We start from the raw sequence: 27678 nt of genomic DNA, 5'->3' as shown, positions 1-27678 counted from the left end.
CCCCATGCCGTCGCCACACCCCTATGAGCGCTCGCATCTGCTTAAGCGTGGGCCACGGTCTCGCCGCCAGCCGATTCTCCGCTGGGACGAGGCTTAATCTGCTTAAGAGTGGGTTGCGGGAGGTGTGTCTCCGTCCGAGTGACTGCACCGCCGAGGCAGCAGCGGTCGTCCAGGCCGCCACCCAGGAACCGCGGCCCTCCTCCGCAGACCCGCCAGTATGGGCTGCCGCCCAGGCTCCACGACGACGACGGCGAAGAACAAGGTACGCCAGGGAGGGGAGGCCCTACTGGCGCACCCAGTCGCCACCACCAAGGGCGCGGGCCACCGAGAGGCTTAGCCGAGTGGCCGCCGTCCAGGGAGCAATCCAGACGCGCGCCGCCGGCAGGCATGGCCCGCTCGCCCGACGCTCTGTGGCTGGATGAGAATTTCGACGATGAGGCAGGGTATAGGGACTATGACAACGAGGAGGCTGAGGGGGAGGGGGAGGTTTGCTGGGGGGGGGGGGGGGCATGGTCGGGCGACGCCATGCCCAAGCCACCCGCTGGCTTCGTCCTTGACGACCATGGCCAGTGCATCGCTCCCACCTCCAAGCGCATCGTCACCCTCGTCAGGTGCTCCACATTCAGTTTTCTCCTAGCTAGCAGTTCATACTTGAAATGCATTATCCAAGTTCATCTTGCAAATTTGTGCAGATTGATGACGCGAACAATAGTCCATTGGAGTGCATAATCGGGAGGGTGTTCAGCAGTACGTAGGATCATGAGTGCTTTCTTCTCTGTCCGGTCGACTGTGATTAACCACACTCTACAAATTAGTTGCAAACTTGCAATGTTCATTAGTGATTTCCCTCTCCCATGATTACTTATTTCGTGCCTATGCAGGTGCTCAAGAGCACAAACTTCAGTGGCTGGATCGTTGTATGTCACTAACTACATACATTACTCATTTATAGTTCAAACATGGTTTCAATTGATGCTAGAAATATTTATTTCGGACAATGTAATTGATGTGTGTTTGTAGGTTGCCTCTCTTGGGTGATATGATTTTTTGCGGTTTCTCATAAACTGCAGTGTGTTATGCAGATGGAAAAAACATTCAGGTTCTGCATCCTGCCCAGCAGGTTATTTGTTATGACACAAGAACTTCATTATGGTTTTTGATAAAAGAAATATGGACTTCGAAATAGCTTGAAGGTTATCGATTATATGTAGCAAGGCCATTTGATTAAGTTGGCTCTTTCTTGACACCATTTTCTATGCAAGCTATTTGAATACATATTTTCCAAAACAAAGTACATAAGTGTGTTTGGGTGTGGCCCAGATTAAACATCTCACATTTTGTTTCAGAAATCATCTCTATTTAAGTCCAAGAGGTCATCAGGTGAAGGGATGGATAAACTATTAGGTTGCATTAATTTGGAGCTATGAAACTGGTAAAAGGATTATAGTTGCTGCAACTCCTAGGGTCAAGGTTTGTTCCACATTTCTATAATTTTATTTATATTTGTACTAATTTATCACATATCATGCATCTTTTCTCCTTTAGACTAATTATTACAGTAGAATATATTGGCCAATAGACTGCCATTCTCACCTTTGGTATTGCATCTTTTTTCTTGACAGCCTGTTACATTGGAACTTGGTGAAGATGTCGTATTTGAGTATGTTGACATTGACAAAAGGTACATGCCGAATGCTGAGACATATATACGTTGTGTGAGGCAGAGGTTAAATGCTCTGTAAATAAAGAGAGACAACAAGGACTGGTGAGTTTATGATCCCACTTTCGTACTATTTTTATACAAGAACAACAATGAGCGACATATGTACTTCTCATCCAATTAGTTTTCTAGCACGTAAATGTAACTATTTCTTCATGCATGTGAGAAAGACAAATATTAGTTCCTACATGTTTGAGGATATGTATAACTATACTATGGAATGCAATTGTGCCGAGGAGGAACGAGGATGAGAGATGTGTCCTGCTAGACATATTAGCAAATTCTTAGTTCATTTGATTACATTCATGAGTACTATTCTATTCCAACATGTGGGCTTTGTTCAGTGCATATACAGATATACTATCTTATAGAAATATGTTATTCAGGGATGAAGAGGTGGATAAGTTTGTGGCTTTACTTACTGAATGTCCAGATCTGTCTTGCTTCTCACCCAAGGCCTACATTTAGAGTATACATATTCATATATAAGTGATTTAAGGTCAATTACCTCCCCCTGTTGTAATGCTCATCATCTTAATTCAGACATTGTTATATATATGCACCATGGTTCACGACTATACTTTTTTCCGTAGGGCCTATGCAAATCCATTTGGAACAGTGTTAATATTTTACATTTTGCTACAAAAAGTTATATGCTGCAGGTGTCTATACACGGGAACCAAAGAAGGCAACTCGGCAGTTTCTCCCTGCCCTAATCAAGATTCACAATGATAGGAGGGCACAGAGATCATGCTGCCATGGAATCCATCCATTTTCATTGCCTTGCTGCTTTCTAGCTTGTTTCTTGATATTCAATAGCCATATACCTTTAGGACTTGGGATGCGATTTCACATGCATCGCGTAGCTGATGCTTTTGCCGGTTCATGATGAGCTATTTTTGTGTAAAGCTGCTATTGACCGTGGAAAGACTAGCTATGCATGGCTCAGTTTTATTGAGCTTAGATGAAAATTTGAGTGAACCGACTAAATTCATACAAAAAAGGTGCCAAGTACAACCCCAAATTAGAGACACGATGGGATGCCCATCCTGGTCACTATTAGATTTTATTATTTGTCATCTAAGAGCTACTATTAGACTTGCAATCTCGAACGACTACCTGTATTTTTTAATTTGTTTGTGGACCTGGAATGGCCATTATTTGGGCATAGGACATGCCAGTACGTTTTCTGAAAGTTGCAGGAGAGGCATGCTATTTAAAATGGATAGATTGCAAAAAAAAAATTGTACCTCCATTGGTCAGGACCTGACCATGGAAGAATGAACACTAAATGTTGTCAAATGAACTATATTGGTCCGGATCTCCACGTAATAAGTGTTATTCTTGCTGCACTGGCTCGGGCATCCGCATTGTCCGTCGACGGGTATGTATGGGCCGTCGCTTGGTACAGCCGCAGGGGGAATGGCTGGCCATTGAACTACATTGGCCAGACCTGTAGGTAATGAGTAGCATGATTCATGTCTTATTTTGGTGATAAAGATATGATATCGATGCAGCCTGATGGTTTGCTGTGAGCGAAGCGATGCCGTTCTATGAGGGAGGCGAGCGGGCCGACGACAACTGTTGTGAGTCGGGTGAAGCGGCTCCGTCGACGGGTATGTATGGGCCGTCACTTGGTACAGTCGCAGGGGGAAGGGATGGCCATTGAACTACATTGGTCAGGACCTGTAGGTAATGAGTAGCATGATTCATGTCTTATTTTGGTGATAAAGATATGATATCAATGCAGCCTGATGGTTTGCTGCGAGCGAAGCGATGCCGTTCTGTGAGGGAGACGAGCGAGCCGACGACAGCTGTTGTGAGTTGGGCGAAGCGGCTCCATCGACGGGTATGTATGGGCCGTCGCTTGGTACAACCGCAGGGGGAAGGGCTGGCCATTGAACTACATTGGTCAGGACCTGTAGGTAATGAGTAGCATGATTCATGTTTTATTTTGGTGATAAAGATATGATATCGATGCAACCTGATGGTTTGCTGCGAGTGAAGCGATAAATCCTGTCAATTCCCACATGATATCTGGGCATTCTTACACCTGGGGCCGCTTCACTCGGATAAAAGTAAGTAAACAAGAATTAATTCTAACTCCCACATGATAAAAAATAGTAAAAGGTCTCGCAAACAAAATAATCCTATTTGACCACTATACATAGCGAGCATCAAGAAATAGAATAATCAAGAATTCCGTGTAATTGGCCAAGCTGCTAAAGTAGCTAAAGTAGTGATAAATTCTGTCAATAAAATAGATCCTATCTTTATGACTTGGGAATTAGAAATATGTATTTTTGAAATGAAATTATGATTAAAAAAATTATGTTTCATTGTATAACATGCTTTCAGTCCAGACGTGTGTTGCACGTGCAAGCTTACTAGTTGACACTAAGGAGCAGCAACTGCTGATAGGGGATATAGGGGGTAACACTGCCCCTATAAATTCCTTTTTTTTTCCTTCTCTTTTATGTTGAGAAATATATTTTGTGTCAAATTTCAGTTGTATAAATAGAATCTATGTTGAAGTTATGAAAAATTGCTTTTTACTATGTTCAATTTAGGAGTTCGGCCAAGTCCGATCAAAACTTAGTGGAGTAATAATCTTGCAGTAAGTTTACTCCGCTGATTCGCACCTCTTTTTAAGGAGATCGGTAGAGGAGTAAAAATCCGGTTTTACTTCTCTAGCCCAACCCCTAAAACCCATAGAGGAGGATAATGTTTCCTTCACCACTTATGTAGCGCCTATATTTACTCCACCACTCGGTGTTGGAGTAGAAAATCTGCACCCTTCTCTCCATCGCTCTGCTTCTCCTGCTCCCCATCCCGACAGCCGATGACCCCCCTCCCCCCCCCCCCCCCGACATTCCCCGCCGCCCCCTCCTTCCAATGGCCGGATCCCGTCGCCGGCAGTCCCCGCTGCCCATTTGCAGCGCGGATCCACGCTGACACAAGCAAAGTGCGTCCTCAAGCTGCAGCCTCCGCCATGACGTTGCGGCCTCATCGGATTGGCTCATTGGCTTCCGTGAACTCCCTGCGGTAACCATTGAGGAATTACCTCTGCGTCCAACAGCAGGAGTTGGGGACGTGGGTGGCAGAGATCACCAACCGTGAGACCTACAAGCGGCACTGGCTCGACTCCTTCTACACGGCCGAGCTCGCCGCCCTCGAGTACGAACAGTGGCAGGTCCGACTACGCGGCGTGGCTGCCCGCTTCAACTTCCTATGGGGCGAGGCACCCATCGAGCTCGAACTGCCGCCACCGGGGGTTGTGACTGCGGCGGTGGCAAACGAGGACCGAGAGGCGAGGGAGCGCACCACGGTGGAGGCCACCGCCCATGAGCACATGGTGGACCTCTGCCGCCAGTAAGCCGAGGTAGTGGAGGCGGAGAGGAATATCTTCAAGGAGCGCGCGGTTGATGGGGAGGCCATCGTCCTCTCAGACAATGAGGAGCACCGCGGCAACGATTGCAGCGACGACGAGGAGGTCTTCAACCTTGAAGAATGGCGGAGGTTCTTCCCTGACTGCAGCGATGGCACAGGGCGGACCCCATGGGTGATGGGATTTCGCAGGCAGATTGACTCACCATCTATAAGGGTGACGATGTTTAGTTTTAGTTTAAGTTCATGTTTCATTTTAAGTTCAAGTTCATGTTTAGGTTTAAAAACTAGATTATGTTTCGGTGGATGATTATGTACATTATGTGTCGAATTTCGGTTGTTTAAAGCTAATTTATGTTGAACTTATGAAAATTAATGTTTTACTCCGCTAAATTTAGGAGTTCAGTTAGGTCTGAGACCAACATTTAGTGGAGTAAAAATCCTTCACTAAGTTTACTCCGCCATTTTGCTCCTCTATTTTTAGGGGATCAGCTAGAGTTGACCTAACAGGCTTTTTTAGATAGCTGTGGACCGCAAGTTATTCTTGGAGGCGTTTTCCCAAAATACCACGACCCAGATGGAATTTTGTAGGCACATTCGCTATCTCTGGTCGAAGATGTTCTTAATTTGCAATGATTTTTTTTTCAAACCAGGCATGACCCCTTTCCATTGCAAATGAACGGAAATACATTGTTCCGAGAAACAAACAGGAGAAAAGGGAAAGAGGTGCAGCGAGTTCGGGCACTGCCAGGAAACCCACTGCGTTCGCCCGACATCGAAACGAACGCCATGGGGCGAAAACCTGACAACACCATAGTTCAACGATAACCTGAAATACTACAGTCTATTACAGCCAAAAGCTCATCACAAGAGCCAAATAGAAAACGGACAACAGCTGGAAGCGACAGCGGCAACTCTGAAAGCAGGCGAGATTGCGAGATCATTCTCCCTCGATCGGTCTCCTCGCCGCCTCGCACATCTTCATCATGCACATAGTGCTTGACCTGACCATCGCCGCCCCACTGCGCAGCTCCTTGACTCCATCACCTTGCTGAAGACCTTCCCAATATAGCAAAAAGGAGCACACGGAAAATACAATCTCAAACGGTGTTTTAATCTGTTTCTTCTCAAAGATGGCTCGATTTCTAGCCAACCAGATAGCCCAGCAAACGGCCGGCAGGCCAACAGTATAGTGTTTCTTCCCATAGGGAAGGAAAGTGTGGCATCAGAAGAAATATTGCCAGTAACTGTTTGGACAGAGGTCCTTAATTTGTAATGATGCAGGGATCATGGTTGAAGCTTAGAATGAAAGAACGATTGGAGTGACGGACGAAGAATTATTAGTGGAGATGCAGTGGCAGCGACATGACAGTGACGAGGCTCTTTGCCGCGGCAAGTTTGAGCGGCTCTGTCTGCGCTTTCTCTTTTCTGGATGTTTGCATTGCACGTAAGGGTTTTGTGATGGGACCACGTACATGCATGGCCAGCTCCACGTAGGTACGCCACGTAAGTATGCATGTCGATGTCGGCAGACTAGCGTCTAGCTAGGTACTGCCGCTGGTTGTATTATTCATGCATGTATGCTAGCTGCTCTACGACAACGTACATACAGTGAGTAAACTCCTCTTGATACATCATATTGATCGGATATGTGTATATTTATAATAGATTGATAGATACATCATTCGTTTCTACCAGTAAGGACTATGGATGGAGACTCCTGCCTATGGATCCTGGTACAAATTAAGTTTGCCTCCTGGATGCACGGGTGGCACTCCACGCTCTATCTCTAATCTCAAATATAAGATCTACGTATACAGATATGTATACCCGTTGGTAGTACGTAGGTAGTAGGTGGTGGTGACCATGCAAAAACAACAAAAAAGGTACGAACTCACGTCACATGCATGGTTCCGGGGGGACCGGATCGATGCCGACCAGATCGATTCACGCTGCAGCTACCTAGCTAGCATGCGACATATACGTACATTTCAGTGTACAATCCGTATGCGCGTCTGTATGAGTTTCTATTATTGTGTGTGCTGTTGCATGTGTACATGTCTCCTTCATCTGTCAACGTACCTACAGTGACAGTGCAGTGCGTGCCTGTCTCTCTCGCTCTCTCTCTCGCTCTCTTCGTGTGTGTGTGTATACGTGTGACCAGAGCAGGCCATGTATGCATGTAACTATATATATGCTCCCTTCATTTTTATTTACTCTGCATATTAGATTTGACTGAAGTTAAACTTCAAAAAAATTGATCAAGTTTATAGAAAAAACATGAACATTTATAATAAAAAAAATTATATGTGTGAAAGTATATTCAATATTGAATCTAATGATATTGATTTGTTATTGTATATATTAATATTTTTGTCTTTAAACTTTGTCAAAGTTTACAAAGTTTGACTTTGATCAAAAACTAATATGCATAGTAAATAAAAATGGATGGAGTACAAAAACAATCATTCATGCATGATGGATCATCGATCCTCCATCCATCATTCCTTCATTCACACGCACCAATGCCAACGTTCCAAACAATCAATCACCAGTCTCAATTGTCTCTTCTCATCCCTTCCGTGTCCTGTAGATGCGGAGAGAACTACATGCTCCTACCTAGCTACACTAGCTTCACCTTATGCTAATAGTTCATTCAATGAGGCTAGTCATAGTGGAAGTAGGTAGCAACATAAGTGTGGTATCACTTAATCCTTCATTTATTAGACGTAGATTTATTTTGTTTTGGGTTGCGTTATGTTACATTAAATATTTACCACAAACACATATCTCCTCACTAACTACTTATATCACATACACAAACTTTTTTTTGTGTGTGTTATGTTACTATCTAAGTTACTCCCACCATGACTAGTCTGAGGGAGCCCATTAATCATCCATCCATGTTGCACAAGCACAACGCAACACATGAGGTATATTTAACACACATGATAATTAATTTTACAAATATAAAATTAGCATAGCTACCTCAACATGTACAACATATAGATACCCCAACATTACAGCATGTTGATATGTCATGTAAAATCGACATTTATAATCCCTCATACAATTAAGTTGGCTATAAAGTAGATTATAAGACTAGTACTTTTTTCCACCTTCTCTTTTCTGTTTCTTCAAATTTATTGTATTTGCCTAGGTGCATGTGTAGAGGCAGACTCTTGCATAAGGAGCCCATTCTCCAAATTTGTTCATGTCTCTCTAAGCCGCAGAGGCAAAAGTGCCATGTAAGCGGGCTATGCGCCTGCAATTACTTGCTCTTATGTCAAATGATTTAATTGGTCTATATGATGAAAAAAAGATTTGTTTTGTCCTTGCATATTGAAATTCTACGTCATCTAATCTAAATCCTTAAGCCTGGATTAATCATGGCGCATATGCATTAACTTCATCAACTCTATCGGTACATTTTTTTTGTGAGGGGTCAACTTAGTCACTTACTTGGCACACTGGCCACACCGTTGTATAACACCCACAAGTAGGGAGACCTATATTAAGGAGATGCTCCATCGAGCTTTTGGGTTCATATATTCGTGGTCGGTTGTTCACTCTACAGCTTGAACCTAGCTAGTATTAAAAGACCAACTTAATGATTACATAAACATGATTTTGTTGAAACAGTTATACCAGCCTATTTATAGCCAAAGATGGTCACAGAGAACCAAATCAGGAGATTACACATGCGAAACACTGCAAATGGAAAACACTACGGCGGTAGGGCTTGGACCGGCCAAAAAAGGAAAACATAGCTAAAGCTCATGATCCGATCTAGGGACACGGGCACCAATGTCCAATACCACTGAATGTGGCTCGTACAAAGGAGTTAATGATTTAAAGAATAGTCATTACATAATAGAACACTTGGCATGCCAAAAATCATCATCACCACTATTTTCATTGGCGTGCTAAAAAATCCTACCTTGATCACCATGTTCTTTGCCCTGTGTCCGGTGGTTACCGTTGCTCCTTATTCTCTTTATAATGATAACATATGAATATCAAGAGTACATCCCACCTCTGCAACAACATATGTTCCAGAGCTAGTCAAGACATGAATCATGCACACATCAAATTATTTACAAAAATGAAAACAATTGGCATGATCCTAATAGTCATGTAGCAACATCAACCACCCTGGTGGCAGCACCCCAACTGCGAAATTGTTTCTCCAAAAGCGATGCCTCTCGAAACGAAATGATGGATGGGGACTTAGGAGGTCAGATCATGTGATGTCACCAAGAGCAGCAAATTTGAGGCTTCGAGTGATGGTTGCTTCAACTTGTTGTAATCCTCTGGTTCCTTGTCGATGACCGGCTAAGCACGTCGGCAAAGTCACATTTGAGGGTGCCATCCTTCGAAGCACTTGTACGGCGATTACGAAAACGAAGAGGTGGGAAAAAAAAAGGCTAGCAACTCACAGCTGGACGCCAGACAAAAAAGTCGACCGTTTGTGGAAGAAAAAAGAAAACAACCGCTGGATATTTATTTGGCAAAACACCCATGAATGGGAGAGTCATGTTCATCCGGAATACACAGCACGGGGAGCCATGCATAGCATAGTGCCGGCAGCTGCACGCATGTACTCCCTTCGTTTTAAAATACTTGACTTTCATTTGTCCAAAAATGAATGTACCTATACACTAAAACATGTCTAGATACATCTATATTTTGACAAATAAAAGGCATGTATTGTGGAACGGAGGGGGTTCTCCATTTGCATCCGTCCATCCATGCTGCGTCGCATGCATATACCGATCTACGACGTACACATCCAGGAATATGCCACAGCTCGCTAATTAAGCTTACGCCGTCCTCCATTAATCCTTGTGTGCTTCATATTTTGTGGCGGGTACCTTTGTCCTATCGTTTGTATGCTTAATGATCTGACCGAGGGCATTTTCGTCAAATTGGTGTGGTTTTAGTCGGCAGCGTACGTGTCTGGTCCTTCCCCTCTACAATTCCTGCAATGTCGATGGTTGCCATGCAATGTCCTTGCTCGATTGCCGGGGAGAAGGATTCACTTTCACCAACCGGTTAGCAGATATTCCTCCGTCCCAAATTAATTGCTTTAGACTTTTTTAGATACGAATATATTTAACACTAAAAACATGTCTAGATACATCCGTATCTAGACAAATAGACAAGTAATTGGGAATGGAGAGAGTAGTAAATAAAGAGAGGAATAGTTGGATCATCACATGCAGACCACTAAAAGAAAATAGCCTCAACACAACCCATCTGATGAATGAGATCCATGAGCAGGGAATCAAAAGACAATGCGTAGGACAAATACAGGGAGGTTAATTATGTCACGGCTTGTCCCCCGCAAAAAAAAATTATGTCACGGCTTGTGCTCGTTGATGAAATGCTTTTGAAGGCTCAGCTCAAAACTATCTCACCAATGTGCGATAATGAAAGTATTTCGACTAACATAGTTTAAACAGTTATTTTGATATATTCTCATATTCTCCACCTGTTGTAATTATTTATTTATTTTACTTTTTACTACCTATAATTTAAACAGTTATTTACGCTCCCATACCCCATTTTCCAAATCGCAAAAGCTTCATAACCTCTACATCCCTTGGTCAAATCATTCCACTCCTTTGAAGGAAAAGAGAGACGAGCCACCGGTCTATATTTCCAATGAAGGAATTTGGGTTCGCCTTTGAGTTTATTGAGTAATTGTTATTCTTAGGGGGCTAAACCTCTGTACTAGCTGAGACTAACGGCATAGATTTCTAGTCTTGTATCAGAAATTGTCCTTTGTTGAAATATATTGCCCGCCTCTCTCCATAACACGCATCCAGGAGAGGAATCAACTTGTGACTTACCCCGTTGTTTGTAAAAGTTTGGACTCCCCCTCAAGGTCTACCACTAGTGGTTAAGAATTGCCTTCATGGTGATATCACAAGGATAAGAGGGTACCTTCATGGTAACACCTACCCCTACGACGGTGACAAGTTTTCTTTCAAGGAAGTGAACATCGAAATACATCTTCGTCTGTGTGGTGTTTGGTTGTTCCTAACCGTAACTCATTTACTTGTGGTTAACTTTGCTCACTTGACCTTGCATGCATCATGTACTTGTATATCTCACCGTAGCATTGTTTTGGCCCACACTTTTCCACGTAGCCTAAACTTGCTAATAATCAAAGTAATTAATTAGTAGTTGTCCCTATTCACCCCCTCTAGGTCCAGTTTGATCCTTTCACTATCCCTATCTCCATCACCACCCGATCCCTCTGCTGGCTCCGCCTTTTGTTGATTCCCAAAGTATACAAAAAAAGAGAGGTATGGCTTGTAAACCAGTAGTAAATGGCACTTGTCGCAGTAATAAAAAGATGCAAATGGTGCGTGGCACTATGGTGGGGCACCCATACATGCTCACTGATGCTGGCCATGCTCTATATATACATGCATCCTTGCCAGGTTATGGACACCCAATCTCCATCCATCATTGCTGATTGATCCTTGATTCATCAGCCGAGAGCCGGAGATTGATCATGCCTATGGCAGCAGCACAGGGCAAGCTGAGTCCGGAGGCCATCGACAATGAAGTTATCAGCAACGGCAGCGCCAAGGACTACCTCGACCCTCCTCCGGGGCCGCTGGTCGACGCAGGCGAGCTGGGCAAGTGGTCTTTGTACCGTGCCGTCATCGCCGAGTTCACAGCTACACTGCTCTTCGTTTACGTCGCCTTGGCCACCGTAGTCGGCCACAAGCGCCAGACCGACGCCCAGGCGTGCAGCGGCGCCGGCGTGTTGGGCATCGCGTGGGCCTTCGGCGGCACGATCGCCGTCCTTGTCTACTGCACCGCCGGCATCTCCGGCGGCCACATCAACCCCGCGGTGACGTTCGGGCTGCTTCTGGCGCGCAAGCTCTCCCTTCCCCGAGCCTTCCTGTACATGGTGGCGCAGTGCGTGGGCGCCATCTGCGGCGCGGCGTTGGTGAGGGCCGTGCACGGCGGCCACCACTACGCGCTCTACGGGGGCGGCGCCAACGAGCTGGCGCCGGGATACTCCAGGACGGCGGGGCTCATCGCGGAGATTGCCGGCACCTTCGTGCTCGTGTACACCGTGTTCTCGGCGACCGACCCGAAGCGCATCGCCCGGGACCCGCACGTCCCGGTGCTGGCGCCGCTGCTCATCGGGTTCGCCGTGCTCATGGCGCACCTCGCCACCATCCCCGTCACCGGCACCGGTATCAACCCGGCGAGGAGCTTTGGCGCCGCCGTGGTGTACAACGACAAGAAAGCTTGGGACGACCAGTGGATGTTCTGGGTTGGCCCGTTCATCGGCGCCGCCGTGGCCATGGTGTACCACCAGTACATCCTCAGGAACAGCTCCATCTTCCGGTCCAACTACGATGGCGCAGTCTAGCTATTTCCATCCATCCATCCATTGATGCGTTCCGTATCTACTAGTAGATGAGTTGAGATCCACATTATGGATGGATCCACCGTGTGGCTGTTAAAATCGCTGGTCAATTAGTATGTTGTTGTGTTACTGAACGTATGTATGCATTGTATTGTATGTTAGTGTTGGGCTTAAGTGTTAGCTAGTTACTGCAAGAGATAACACACCCCATGCATGTCATGACTATCTAGTGAGAGAAACCAAAATACTACTTCCCATGATTTTTGTACTTGTCTTCACTTTCCAACTTTCACTTTGCAACTATTTTTATTTTTCATTTTACCAGTTTTGGCTCTCACTTTTTTTCCTAATCAGCAGTGTCACTCACGTCACATTCATGTTTTCTTTCTCTATGTCACGTCATCTCTCTTCACTCTCCTTGTAATTTGATGTTAGTTGACATTTTACACTGAATGATTGCTAGTCTACTGCAATAAAATTCAATTTTGTCAATGCGGTTTGAGTTGGGACACAGGACTTGAAGTTAAAACCAAGACGTTAACCCTATGTCTATTTCGTATGAAATTTAACCAGATTGGCCGGTCACTAAATTACTTGCGCTTTACGGGAATCTTTCAAATTTTCCTGTGTAGTTTTAATTTAAAACCCGAAAAATTAACTTGAAACTAATACATTATGTGGTTTCTCTCAAACCCTATATATGTCATATAGTAGTGTTCCTATGTAAATTAGTTCATTCATCAGCATCATGCACCGGATCCGCATCTGCATGTACATGCATGCATGCCATACAGCATACAGGCAGGGTGCAGTGACCACCGTACCACGTACATGCAGGTGGTACTACTGCCCGCAGGGTTGTGAATATGGACAAATATTCAATTGGATATGAATTTGATGCGTGAATTAATGTGTCAGGTCATATATATCCATGGCGCCAAATTAACTGAATTACCTTGCGTGCAATGCATAGTAATTCTCCTAGTATTTGACACTTTACTACAACTGCTTTGTTCCGCGGCGTTGCATGGGCGTACGTGTCTAGCTGGACCAGTCGAGGTGTCACCGTATGTGCACTGCGCTCCACAGTACATAGATTAGCTTCTTCCTCGGAGAGACAGACAAACTCAGTGGCCCAGACAAGGCCATGCATGCAGCTACATGCAAAAACAATCATGCACGCATCATCGTCGACAGTACGAGTCCTTATTCTCCTACCATTATTCCTTTTTTCACGCAATCTCACTAGTCTTAGTTATCTCTGCTTATCCCATCCGTGTCATGTAGAATTGTAGATGTTGGGAGTACATACTCCTACCAAGTTTTACCATGTTTCATTTCCTGTTTAGGGTTTATGGTTATCAAGTTTTAATAGTTGTGACTTGCTGAAGTTTTAAAATTTTGTCAAAGCTTATTCGAGGTTGTTCTTGTTTCAACGGTCTCGTCGCAAGGAACATGGATATGCCAAACAAGCATAAATTGCACTTTCGTTTCAAAAGATATAATAGATTCAAATTCAAAAGTTAAAAGAAAAACATGGGAGGTGAGATGCGTGGCATATGCCAAATGTGGCATGCATGGAACCCATCTAAATTAAAACATATGCAAAGGCCAAACAGGTTTCCAAATCATGACGCAATCGTGCGGTCCAGGATGCCCTCAGAAAAGTGTGATTGCGCCCCCACACCCAGGTGTCACAAATACACCCAAAGAACCAGGAAATGAAGAAACAACTTATGTGATTAGTAGGGGATTGATTATGTCACAGGTATGGAATGGGGAGTAACAATTTAACAAAAATCTTACACATTATTAGATCGATATGTCGATGGTTAATTTTTGTGGTTATTCCTCCTCACACAGTACGTCAAGTTTCTGTATAACTAGTAGGTGGGAGTAGAATTTCTGTAGTCTTACCCATGGCTGAAATTCACTGGATGCTGCTCACGTGCATGGGTTTCCCGGGGAACAAGCACAATGAAGGGCCGTAGTTGTGCAGCAGCAGTAGTGTGATCGAGACCGGCGGCCGGTGTGAAAATATATGGACAAACCTAGCTGCCGACTAATTGAATTTGAATCGGAATGAATGGTGTCAGATGATTCATATATATCGATGGCGACAAAATGCTGCAGTATAGTAGTATCTCTCTCACCTGATTTACAAATAATACCGGCCGTGTGGTGTGGTCGACCGGCCGGGACCATACACATGCATATGCAAAGTCAGTGTACACGTACTACGCAGGAAGGCATTGCTTTCTGGATCTGGATCTCTAGCTAGCTCCTAAATATTTTGTTGCATGCCAATGCTTACGTACATAGTTGGTCACATGCATGGGTTTCCCGGGGAACAAGAACAAAACCTAATCTACTGTAAAATGTTTAATTTTAGTCGGCAGTGCCGGTGTACGTACGAACGAGCAGCTTGCTTGCTGGTCCTTCCTTCCCACACCAACGCCTGCGTGCCTGCATGCCCGGGTTGCTCAAAACCTGCTCTTTTCTAATGGAGACAAGTAAAAGCTCTTGATAGATTAGGATTATAACGGGTCGAAAGATTTCGGGCAGCTATCAAGAGATTATATAACACAAAACGTGTGCCTTTCATATTTGAAACAATGTAGGTATAAGAGCATCTACATGCGCAGTCACCAAATCCTGCTCCTCAAACGCCTGCGGATGCGTCTGCGGGCACTGACCGGGCTCCTTAAATCATGTCATTCACATCTGTGTATCTCATATCCAATACTCTATAGCCATACTAAAGCATGCAAAATGAATAAAACTACGTAGATCACCAAACGGACATAGAAATGCACATTTCGATCATCAAAAATCACCAACGGATGTCCAATAGATCCACAATCCCTATTTGGCCCACAAACCTGGGAGGAGCCTCCAACCACACAACCCTACCAGCTGAGACGCAATGGGCCGGCCTAGTGCTGTTTTTTTAGTTTCTGTTTTTTCTTTACATTTTTTGGTTTTCTATTTTTATTAATTTTCATTCTGTTTTTTATTTCTTTATTTTAATTTTATTTCTCATTTATCAGTTTCTTTATTTTGGCCTTGTTTCCTCCGGGGGGTTTTTCTATTCTGCAGTTTTAAAATGTTCTAGTGTAAGGTGAATATTTTTTTTATTATATGCTGAATTTTCTTCCAATAGAGGTTGAAATTTTTATAAATACAAACTCAAGATTTTACTAAGTGTACGGTGAACTTCTTTTATATACAGTTAACTTATTTAATGTACCATGAACTTTTTTTATAATGTACAGTGAACTTTTTAAATATAGACTCTACTTTTAAAAAAACTACAAACGTTTTTCTAATGAGCAGTTTTACGGTGATTGGGTTAGTACTCGGAGTACTTAGCAGTACTTACATGTCTGATCACGTCTGATTTTTATTAGCCGTCAGATCTTGCGGGGAATTTTAATTGATTAAATTTAATATGTTACTTGCGATAAGGGCATAATGGTCCAGGGGGAAATATCTTTTCTTGAACCGATCACCTGATGACCAGATCCATGTCTACTCGATCCAGTTCAGAATCCTCCTCCGATCTATTCGCCGCCGCTCGCCGCTCCTGACCTTCTCCGTCCTCGACCTGCCCGGCGAGAGGAATAAATTCATCGTCCTCGTCCTCCACCCAACCAACCCCAACCCCCCACGCCGTCACCGAAGAAGAAGAAGGCCGGATCTGCACCGGCTGAATTGGCGTCGACCGCGGCGGGCGATCCCATCTCTTCGCGCGTACCATCCTTAAGCTATGAATTTGGCTTGGCGTTCTGCTCGTTCTCTTGGCCGTTGCGCCCCTCCACCATGCATGCAGTACAACCTCAACCCCACAAGATCCGGGTACGGACTAGAACAACGAATGGAAAGCTTCATCGTGGCATAGTTTCTCTTGAGCTAATCGCATCATGTTTGTTTAAGTAAGATGTTGAGGGCATTGCTTACTTTGGTACCGCAGAAAAAAAGTGACTTACTTGACGTTTGAGATGAGATATACTAAAGGAACATGAGATACTGGTTCCATAGTTCACTTAATTTAGTTTATTAAAGTCATCATCACTTTGGGTTTGCATAGTGCATGAAATATAGTTTAAAGGAAGATGAGATACTAGTTGTTGGACGTTGATGATTGGTTTCCCTCACATGTCAAACGAGCAAAGTCTTTTCCATGCACTTGTCTTTGCCTATGAGCTATTTACACCTGCAACATTGATAAACATAAAGATGTTGATGATTGGTTTCCCTCACATGTCATATGCAGGAAGACATGGCGTATGCAAGTGATGAGAGTATGTTCGAGTATCTAAATGTTGTCAGCAAGATGTTTGATAGTGAGGCTGAAGGCTATGAATTCTACAACAAATATGCTCTTGAAAAAGGTTTTAGTGTGAGGAAAAGCTACGTTGAGTGGGATGGATCCAACAAATACATAATTTTAAGGAAAATTGTGTGTGGTCGTCAAGGGTTTCGCGAAGAGAAGCACATGAAAAGAAAGATGGAAGATAGAAAGAGGAGGCCACGAAGTTTAACTCATGTTGGGTGTAATGCTAAATTGGTCATTACGAGATAGGAGGAAACCGGTCGGTGGTTTGTCAAGGATTTCATCGATGAGCACAACCATCCTCTAGCCCCACGGGATCTTTCTTGTCTGCTGCGTTCGCACAGACGAATTAGCGATGAGCAGAAAGCGGACATTGCGGACATGGAAAAATGTGGGATCCGCAAATACTGTATTATGGATATTTTGTGCTTTCAATACGGTGGATTTGATAAGGTTGGATGCATAAAGAGGGACGTTTATAATTTCTGCCATACTAATAAGCAGGAGACAATCAGTGCCGGTGATGCTAATACGGTGATCATGCACCTGATGGCGAGGCGAGAGCGGGATGTGGATTTTTTTCTTCAAGTACTTGGTAGACGAGCATGGCCATCTGAAGGGACTGTTCTGGGCTGATAGTCAGTCACGACTTGACTACGAGGCTTTCGGAGACGTCATTGTTTTCGATAGCACATACAGAACCAACAAATACAATCTGCCATTCGTGCCGTTTGTCCAGTTGAATCACCACCGCATCACTGTTATTTTTGGTTGTGGTATAATTTCTCATGAAACAAGTCAGGCAAGCAATGAAGTTTTGAACAAGCTGACAGCAAGGAGTCAACTAATGCTCAGCATAACAGCATTAGGTTTGGCCCGTTGATGCCGCACTCGGAGAAAGTTGATAAGGTTCTGGATCCCGTGCATGTGCCAGGACGAGGTGCACCGAAGAAAAGGCTGCAGGCAAAGACAAAGAAGTCAAGATCACAGAATATCTGTGGCTATTGCAAGAAACCAGGTCACAATCGACATAAATGCGCTAAATTGCTAGAGGTACGAAATATGTTCATATTTATTTTTTGCATGTGTTTTACTCATAATTGATGTCCATGTGATTTATTGTATTCTTCTGTGTAGGATCTCGAGGCTAAACTGTGATATCTACATACAGCATGAACCGACGATGAGCCAGAGAACGTCGTGTGCCATTCAGCTCTGTGTGACGTGGTCTTTACATTCTATTTCATCGTGACAGTAATTTAGTGAAGTGCGGTTGTACTGCCATGTTACTGTATTAGTTCGACATCTTTCGTTTCCATTTTCTGTGTGTATCATTTGATGTCCAACTTTAAGAATGATGATGTATTTCGAACAGGAATAAGGGCTAGCATGGACCACTTGTTATTGTCGACTAGAATAATTATTGTGATGTATTTCTTCACGCACACACGGCCGCCAGACGGATCTCCCGCGCGATCCCACGGTCTGCATGGCTGGCTCGGTGCGTGTCCATCGTTTAGGCGAGACTACCGACGCCATGCATGCATGGCAGGCCGTTTTCCTACGTCAACCCAAACACCGGCCATCCGAGGTTGCAGCTCCGGACGGCCCACGTCGCGTACGATCTCGCGTGTTGTTCTCGTCTAACTAAAAATAGTCCCACCTCGCCCCTCGAGCAGCTCCTTTACCTGCTTAAATACTTTCATCGAGTTGATTTTAGCAAGCGTTGGTCCTCATTGTAGGATGAATATGATTCTTCACCCTTACTATGGTTGTCATGCATATTCTTCATTTACAGAGCAATAATGACTGACGTATTTTTTAAATAAGCAGGGCCCACTGGGGTGTGCTTGGAAATCTTTGAGTAACCTCCATGCACATTCATCTTCGCTGCATGCAAATCGAGCGGCAACCGCTGTGCCAGTAGCTGTCAAGGCCTTGATGAATCACTATTCACATGCAGGTCCCCGACTCTTGCATGCAGGTCGCAAATTATCTTGTACATGGTGACCCACATGTGCCAAACATGTCTATGAAAGAAAATTTTGAAAAAATTTATTTTACAATGCCCCCTTGAGGCATAGACCGATGTTTTTAGCAGTCAGTCTAGAGGGCATTATAAATTCAAAAAAATTCAAAAAAATACAAAAACTTGGAAACCTAGTTTTGTTTGTGGAAGAGATCATGTGTGCCAAAATTGAGGTGATTTGGAGGTGGTCGAAAAAATGTCGGCATTCCGGAGGGACCATTTTGTCTAACTTAAGCCAGTTTTTGAAAAATAGGTGAATTTTTCCACCACCTCCAAATCACCCAAATTTTCTTGTACATAGTAAACCACATGTGCCAAACATGTCTATGAAAAAAATTTGAAAAAAATTAATTTTACAATGCCCCCTTGAGGCATAGACCGATGTTTTCAGCAGTCAGTCTAGAGGGCATTATAAATTCAAAAAAAATCAAAAAAATACAAAAACTTGGAAACCTAGTTTTGTTTGTGGAATAGATCATCTTTGCCAAAATTGAGGTGATTTGGAGGTGGTCGAAAAAATGCCCGCATTCCAGAGGGACCATTTGGTCTAACTTAAGCAAGTTTTTGAAAAAAGGTGAATTTTTCCACCACCTCCAAATCACCCAAATTTTCTTGTACATGGTGACCCACATGTGCCAAACATGTCTATGAAAGAAAAATTTTGAAAAAAATAATTTTACAATGCCCCCTTGAGGCATAGACCGATGTTTTCAGCAGTCAGTCTAGAGGGCATTATAAATTTAAAAAAATACAAAAACTTGGAAAATGCAGCATTAAATCAGGGTGTGTACAACTCTAGCTTGTTCTTGCCAACACTACTAGGAAAAGGCATGCTAGTGGCGCACCGATTTTGCCTTCTAATGGCGCACTACTAGTGCGCCACTGGATGTTGTTTTGGCTGATGTTGTTTTGGTGTAGTTTTGGTGCCATTTTGGATGGCTGCAGTGACTATTTTGGTGCCATTTTTGATCTCCTAATATGGTTGCAGTGATCATTAATTTTAGAGCAAAATATGGCTGTTATTTTTTTGTTTTGTTTCAGAAACAGGAGAAACCAAAGGGCCCACGTCTCCCCTCCAGAGTTTTCGAGGGCCAAAGGGCAGGGCGTTTCAGTTTTGGAGGCAACTCCCCACGTCTCCCCTCCACTGGCAACTTCCCATGTCTCCCCTCCACTGGCAACTCCCCACGACCACGACGCAGGTAACTCCCCTCCTATTCCAATGCCGCTCCATCTTCCTCCCTTTGCCTCCCTCCTCATTCCATTGCCGCTCCATCTTCCTCCCTTTGCCTCCCTCTACCTCCACCATCAAGCAACTCCCCTCTGCCTCCATCATCGCTGGCCAGGAGGGCAATGGCGGAGGAATTGTGGAGCAACTCCCCTCCGTCTGCCAAGAGAATGGCGGAGGCATCGTGGAGCAACTCCCCTCCGTCTGCCAAGCATCATCGTGGTGAGGCGTCTGGCAAGGAGCCGCTGGTGGTCGATGATGACGTTCCGGTCCCCGGGCAGAAGTAGGACTACACCGTGCCGCTCATGGTTGATATCCACCTGAAGGAGAAGTTGGATGTCGTATGCACCAGCAATCCAGACGAAGCCGATAAGAGGATCCGCGACATGAGGAGGAGGCTCGGCGGCATGGTTTCTCGGTCGATCGGCATTGATGTCGAGTATACCAGGGAAGATGAACATCCGCAAATGGCTGCAGTTCTGCAGTTATGCGTGGAGGATCACGTCCTGGTATACCACATCACCGCGGCAACCAAATGGTAAAAACATCCAGTTCTGAAGTTTTGAAGTTTCTATCTGATTAGTAGTTTCTGAAGTTTCTGAAGTAGATGCAATAGTTCTGAAGTTCTGAAGTAGATGCAATACTAGTTCTGAAGTTCTGAAGTTTATGTCTATTTAGTAGTTTCTGAAGTTTCTGAAGTTTCTGAAGTAGATGCAATAGTTCTGAAGTTCTGAAGTAGATGCAATACTAGTTCTGAAGTTCTGAAGTTTCTGTCTAATTAGTAGTTTCTGAAGTTTCTGAAGTAGATGCAATAGTTCTGAAGTTCTGAAGTAGATGCAACAAGGTTGGAAAAAGCGGTAGGCGTAAGCGGGGCGGTTGGCCTTTGCCTAGTGCCTAGGCGATGCCTAAGCACCCTAGGCGCGGCCTAGGCGGTAATATAGTTTTTACTCGAAGTGTATTTGTGACTTTTATATGGGTGTTGATATTAATTTAGGGCATATGAATAAGGTAATTACTGGCTACTCCCACTGGAATATAACTTGCTTGGCATATATGTGCAGTATGTGGCATGATTTCTTGCTTGGGTAGGCAATTCTTTGCTTTCCCTGCCTAGACCTCCATTTATGCCCTAGGCGAGGCGGTTGGCCATTGCCTAGCGCCTCCTAGGCACTGCCTTTTCCAACAGAGTGCAATACTAGTTCTGAAGTTCTGAAGTTTCTGTCTAATTAGTAGTTTCTGAAGTTTCTGAAGTTTTTGAAGTAGATGCAATAGTTCTGAAGTAGATGCAATACTAGTTCTGAAGTTCTGAAGTTTCTGTCTAATTAGTAGTTTCTGAAGTTTCTGAAGTTTCTGAAGTAGATGCAATAGTTCTGAAGTTCTGAAGTAGATGCAATACTAGTTCTGAAGTTCTGAAGTAGATGCAATACTAGTTTTGAAGTTTCTGTCTAATTAGTAGTTTCTGAAGTTTTTGAAGTACATGAATTTGATGCACCAGATTAATTTGATGCAGGCCCAAGGAACTCCGCCCGCTCCTGCAGGAGAAGAAGCTGTACACCTTTGTTGGCTTCTCCATTGGAGGTGACAAGGAGAAGCTGAAGTTGTCTGGTTTGGAGATCAACCCCGACAAGTACGTCGACATGCAGCGCAAATGGAGAGTTCCAAACAATGGAAAGAAGTGACAGTCTTTGGCTGAGTTTGCAGCCAGCCTCATCCACCCATCCTACAAGGAAATGAAGGGGAAGATCAACAAGAAATTGGACCACAAACGATGGGGGGACAGCCCACTACCAAACAACCTCATCGAGTACGCAGTGAAAGATGCGTACATCACCTACGAGGCATGGAAGAAAATCGAAACCGTCAAAGAAGGTTTGGAGCAATGGCAAGAGGCGGGGGATCATTGGGATGACCCCTACTACTGGGGATATTGAGTTGTTTGTTGTATTATGTGTCTCAGTTTGTAGTTATGTGGTTGAACAAGTTTGCTTTTGTTATGTTGAACAAGTTTGCTTTTGTTATGTTGAACAAGTTTGCTTTTGTAATGATGAACAAGTTTGCTTTTGTTATGTAGTTATGTGATTGTTATGATGCTGGTGCAGAACACTTATGGTTGTGATGTGATGTTACTGCTATATAGTAGTGACGCACCACATGACAGGTGCGCCATTAGTGTCCATTCCATCTATAGCCTTTTTCCTAGTAGTGCAAAATGCAGCATGATGGACTGGCTGCAATGGAAATAATGGTGACAAAAGCAAAAAATGAAATATGACAAAAAAGCCCGCCTACTTGCCGCTTAAAGTTCACAATTCAACGGCCTGCATATGACTAGTAACCCAATCATTTATTGGGCCAGGATGCAGAGGCCCGTCGGATTGTGATAACAGGTAGCAAGTAGGCCCCACAGGGCAGGGACGGAGACGGTTAGGCAATGTGCTGCCCGCTTTAGAAAGGAACTTGAGAGGGAAAGCTCAGCCCGCTATATAAACCGGTGCTAGCTCCGCTCGCTCGGCGAGGTGGGACTAAACTCCATGCACCCCTGGGATGTGCCCGGCGCGACGCTCGCTTGGGCTTAATTCGGATGGGCCGTCCCATGCCAGCCTCACCTGCTGGGTCGCTGGATGGACCGTTGGGCCATCTTGTTGTCTGCGCCTGAGGCATGCATGCATGGGAATGGCGGCGACGTGGGTTTGCATGCGCGGGTGGCGGACGTGAACTTTATCTATCCGAACTATGTTATGATTTCTACCCGAAAACAAGCTCCCGTGCGACGCGCTCCCGTGCGACGCACGCCTCTCGCGTGATACGCGATTCCGATGCGACTGCGTGCCAAGTTTTATAGATGGAAACTTCTTTAGATGCAATGCCATCTCACAAACAACTGTATGATTTATCATAAAACACATGCATTGTTGTTCAAAGAACTGTCTCATGAATAAATTGTACCATAATTGCGAACATAGTGTGAAACAGAAAAAAAAATGTTTGTTTGCAAAAAAATAATCCTGGTTTGAAGCTTAAACTGGTTGAAAAACAATTGAGCCTACTCCATATTGTCTTCTGCACTGTCAAAATCCAGTGACCTCTTGCGTTGCGTCGTTGGAGATTGCGTCGGGCTTGGCGACGACCCATGTGCTTCAACCTTTTTCTCTTTAACATCAATGTAACCATACAATTTAAGTTGTTCTTGGTCTTTCTCTCCCAACTCTCTAGCAAGACCCTCCATTTCTTGGATTCTCACTTACTGTAAAAAACCATAGGAATTGTATTAGGAAGAACTCAAAAAATACGTAGCCATAAACTAGATGCATGTAACATGTAAAATTTGAACCTCTGAATCAATGTCATCCTCGGGAAAACAACTTGTAGTTCTATTGTACACAATGTACAGGTGACATGTCCTGCTGCCATTCAGATCAGAAAGCATTTTTTGTACATCATCTGGTCCTGCAATCAAGAACATTCCTTCTGGCAGCTTCCACGCAGACCTGGGTAAGAAGTAGTACAGTTCTGCTCCCAGTTTGCAACCAAAAGTATCTCTCATTTCACTCATAATGAGACCGTAGGTCACTTTGGCGGGTTCAAAAATTCTGACTTTTGCCGGGTGTTCATCAAAGTATGCTCTCGGGACATGTGACATCTCATCATCCCTACTAACAAAAAATTCCATGACCAACACCTAGTATCTAACATCAGAGTTAATACATTCAATGAGTAAAGGGGCAAACATAACTTTTTATGTGCATAGCAACATTGCGGCGTTGTTACCTGCTTTTCTGGAATGTATCCTTCATGTGGAGTGACTAGGGATTGTGCCATCTCAAACCTTCTCACCTTGTTATGTGGAATATATCCTTCATGTGGTGTGACTGGGGACTCTGCCATCACAGGTTTCTTATCCTGCGTATGAAACATCGACAGTGGGTTTACACACAAGTTTTGAAAGGTCATACCATATCCTGGGTATGCATCGTTGCGAGGTACTTACAATGGGAGAATTGACGATATGTTGTTGGGGTGGACTGATGTGGCATTGAACGGGTGACTCTATCGCAATGTCTCGAGTGAATGGCGACTGTGCCGTCTCATGATGCTTAGCCTACATACAATCGCCGACATAAGGTTGCCACAAATTGAAGATGTTTGTATCATAGAATACATAGGTCCTTAATATATAGAATTGGTGCGAGATACTTACAAGGGGAGAATAATTGAAGACATGTTGTCGGGGTGGCCGTGAGATCGCACGGTCTTCTAACATATGTCCTTCCAAGCAGACCTTCTCCAGCATGGTCTTATAATCCATGTCCGACCGCTCCTGTAGCAGCTTACTGTCCATATCCGCACGTGCCTGCAACACATACGCATCCATCCTGACTCGCTCTGTCTGTATAATACTGTCCACAAGCTTCCGGTCCTTCTGCAACGTATGATGCATTTCCTTGTAGCCCAGGACAAACTTTTTTTCCATGTACTCACAGTCCCGCTTATACTTTTCTTCAATCTCAAGACGCATCTTCGCCATCTTACAGGAAAACTCCTCACGCTCCTCCTTTATCATCCTGTCCACGTATGAAGGTTCTTTTTTCAGTTTCTTATCTACCTCATCGCGATCCTTTTGCACCTTCAAGTCGATCTCCCGGCACGCTTCATGCAAAGACTTGTCGTACTCCGCACGGTTGTTATGCGCCTCTGAGACCATGGTCCCTACAGCAACACATATACCCATAGTATGAAAACTGTATCCACAACCTCATCCAACTAATTCGAAACAATACGACCGTGAAAAAATATTCAGAACCAATTCGTACAATCAACTACTACAAACTATCAATCAAAAAGCTCTTGCATGACATCCTATACTCGAATTACACCAGAACTACTCAACTATGGCAAAACCTGGATTTTCTAATCTCTTCGGAAATGACTTCTTGGTCGAATCAATGGAAAAAATAATCAGCACTGCAATCGAAGATGGGAGGAGCCGTGGAGGAGACCTTTTTAATCCGGCGTCGGCGTGGTCGCTTGAGAAGCGATGGCGCGATCCCGGCGATGGCTATGTGAGGAGAAACAAGGTAGATGGGGGTGGTTAGGGTAGGGTAGATATGCGGTATAATGGGAAGGTATATATCCGTGATTGTAGGGTTAATTAGTTATTTTGAAGTAATGCGCTTCGGTGCAAGTTTTTTTAACGAGCATGATCTTTTCGGGGCTTCCAAAACATGTGCACTAACCGCGGGTCCAACCACATATCACAGAAGCCCGAGCCGTCGCCGTGCCCGTGCCAAGCCGCCGCCCACCATTGCCTCCCTTTCCCTTGCCCCACCAAATTGTTATTCTTCTCCGGCGACGAAGCCTGCCATCGCCGGTGGACGGTGAGAGACGAGAGATGTCCATGTCCAGTTCGGCCTCTCCGTCATCATGGCTGCGGTATGGTTCACTACCGATGACCAGATGCCCCGATTGCCCACGCATCGCGCCAATGAAGCGTTTGACAACCATATCGGAGAAGAATGGAAACCATGGGCGGGAATATGTGAAATGCGAGAGCAAACTAGAAGCGGAGAAGATTAAATCTATGTTCTGTTGTGTCTTTTTGCTATGAATTCTGACCCCAGATTTATATTTATTTCCTCGGAATTGGGATTTAGGGTTTCCCTTCCCTATTTCAGAAGCTGAAAACATGCAAGCATTTTGAGTGGCTGGATGAATGCGTTGAGAGGCTTCAAACGGATGGCTTAATTGATTTGCCCATTGATTTGAGGCACGGGGCAACCCTAGAGGCAGATCTGCCATCGGCGGTGGATAATAAGGGTTATGCCAATGTTCCTCTGATGGTGGCGGATGCGAAACTCAAGGTGGAATTGAAGAAGATGAACAATAACTTAAGGCAGTTGATCGATCTGAATAAGCACGCAAATCTGATGGCCGCGGGATTTTATTTTTCAATAATTGTTGTGGGATTTGTTTACTTGTTGATCATCACTCATTAGAAGTTGTTAACAAAGTATTTCACTCAGCTTCTGTATAAGCAATGTCATTTGTGCTTAATGCCTTGTATGACCAGACCAAGGAAAAGCTCATTTGTAATCTATTGGAAAGGACAAATAAAATTGAAAACTGATTTCTTGTTTCCAAAATGAAATTTAGCAAAGAGGAAATAGCTCGAACATAACATAGTAGCCCGAACATAACATAGTACCACGAACATCAATATAGTTGATCTAACACAAATAGTACGATAATGATGATTCGTAAAGTAGCACATTACATCAAGGATTTATAAAGAACGCAAATTATTTTACTACGTTGTGATGTAACAACTCCAGAGGCACATGTGGAACATGGGAAACAAACAGATAAATCCCTTTATTTCCCAGGTACAGCAGCATCATCAAGAGTTAGGATGAAAAACAATGGTTATGGCACCATATTCTGCCATGTCTTGGGGCACAACACGATGAGGCAGTTTCTGTTTGAACAACAAATTTGTTATGTTAGTAAATTTGTAACTTATTCTTCTCTAAAAAAGGAAGAGCAATAAATTCATTCCAAGAATTTCCAGAAATAATTGTTAACCCATTTTCGTTGGTAATTACGAGATATGTTTGGCGCAATTAGTGGCTAACTGGTTTTTTTTGAGAATAGTGGCTACTTGGTTTGATACATGCCAAACGTTACGTTTAGATTAGTTGCACTATTTCTTTCATTTTTTTTACCTGTACTACTGCTAGTTCCCATGTTTTTATCTACAAAATCTTCCGTAGCTACTTGTTGCCTCTCAGTGATTTGTTCCTTTCAGTTGGAGCTGCATGCTGCACAAGATTTAGAGGATCTGTGAACTGTTGAGCAGATATATTGGGGATAAAATCAGAGTCTGCATTTAAGCAGTGATGCCTTTCAATGTTTATGTTGGTTACGCAGTTTGATTACACACAAGACTTTTCATTACTAATAATTTTCAGTTTTATTTCAGGATTTCAGCTCAGGAGGGAAGAAATCAAACTATTTCGTCGGTCACATCCCGCTGTTATATTTTGTCAGTTTGTTTGCGGAGGGCTCTCTAATATTCCAACAAACTGCTTCATGTCTGCGTCATTTCGAAAATGAAATAAGCATGATTATGAAAGGGGCAAATCACATCGATTTATCAGTATATTCGTTAAACATGGCAAGTGGCAGGTAGTTTACATAATCGGTTGCACCTTCATTACGTACACCAGCCAGTGCAGATCTGAACCCATTTGATCTAGAATGTCTCTGGGCTGAAGAAAAGAAAGATTCCCACTCCATTCATTACATTTTTGGAAAGTGAGGTTCGTTGCAACTTTAGTTCCACCATCAGTATTCTAATTTGAATGCACTGGCAAAGCAAAGCAAAAAATGATTCCTTGTCTCTCTCGTCAACCCAATGATCACATTCTGGAATGTCTCTGGACTGAAGAAACAAAAGATGCCAATGTGAAAAGTGAGGCTGCTGAGTCTTGCAACTTTAGTCCCATTCACCTATTTTCCGTGAAGGCACCAATGTGTACAGAGCTGCTTAATGGTGTCTTCATATTTTAGTTTGAGTGGAACCAAA

The 27678-nt window shown here is 43.9% G+C and overlaps 3 protein-coding genes and 1 pseudogene across 3 annotated transcripts; all 4 read left to right on the top strand.

Moving 5' to 3' along the window:
- The first annotated feature begins 4 nt into the window (after positions 1-4).
- LOC125553291 (uncharacterized) lies at positions 5-2188 on the top strand (annotated as a pseudogene).
- Positions 2189-3263: 1075 nt separating this feature from the next.
- Positions 3264-5096, top strand: LOC147977476 (ethylene-responsive transcription factor ERF053-like). Its single transcript, XM_087521180.1, has 3 exons — positions 3264-3336; positions 3454-3569; positions 4800-5096. The coding sequence occupies exons 1-3, from the start codon at positions 3264-3266 to the stop codon at positions 5094-5096; spliced, it is 486 nt and encodes a 161-aa protein (XP_087377306.1).
- A 6469-nt stretch (positions 5097-11565) lies between these two features.
- Positions 11566-12776, top strand: LOC125553310 (aquaporin PIP2-5). The gene has a single exon (XM_048717122.2). The coding sequence runs from the start codon at positions 11634-11636 to the stop codon at positions 12507-12509; it is 876 nt and encodes a 291-aa protein (XP_048573079.2). The 5' UTR covers positions 11566-11633; the 3' UTR covers positions 12510-12776.
- A 7625-nt stretch (positions 12777-20401) lies between these two features.
- On the top strand, positions 20402-22027 carry LOC147977475 (uncharacterized). Its single transcript, XM_087521179.1, has 3 exons — positions 20402-20634; positions 21607-21701; positions 21798-22027. Exons 1-3 carry the CDS (start codon positions 20402-20404, stop codon positions 22025-22027), a joined length of 558 nt encoding a protein of 185 aa, XP_087377305.1.
- Positions 22028-27678: the final 5651 nt, after the last annotated feature.

The sequence above is a fragment of the Triticum urartu genome, chromosome 4A (genome assembly GCF_056163025.1).
Source record: "Triticum urartu cultivar PI428250 chromosome 4A, HENAU_Tu73, whole genome shotgun sequence".
NCBI classification, from domain to species: domain Eukaryota; kingdom Viridiplantae; phylum Streptophyta; class Magnoliopsida; order Poales; family Poaceae; genus Triticum; species Triticum urartu.
This window is presented reverse-complemented; position numbering and strand designations above follow the sequence as displayed.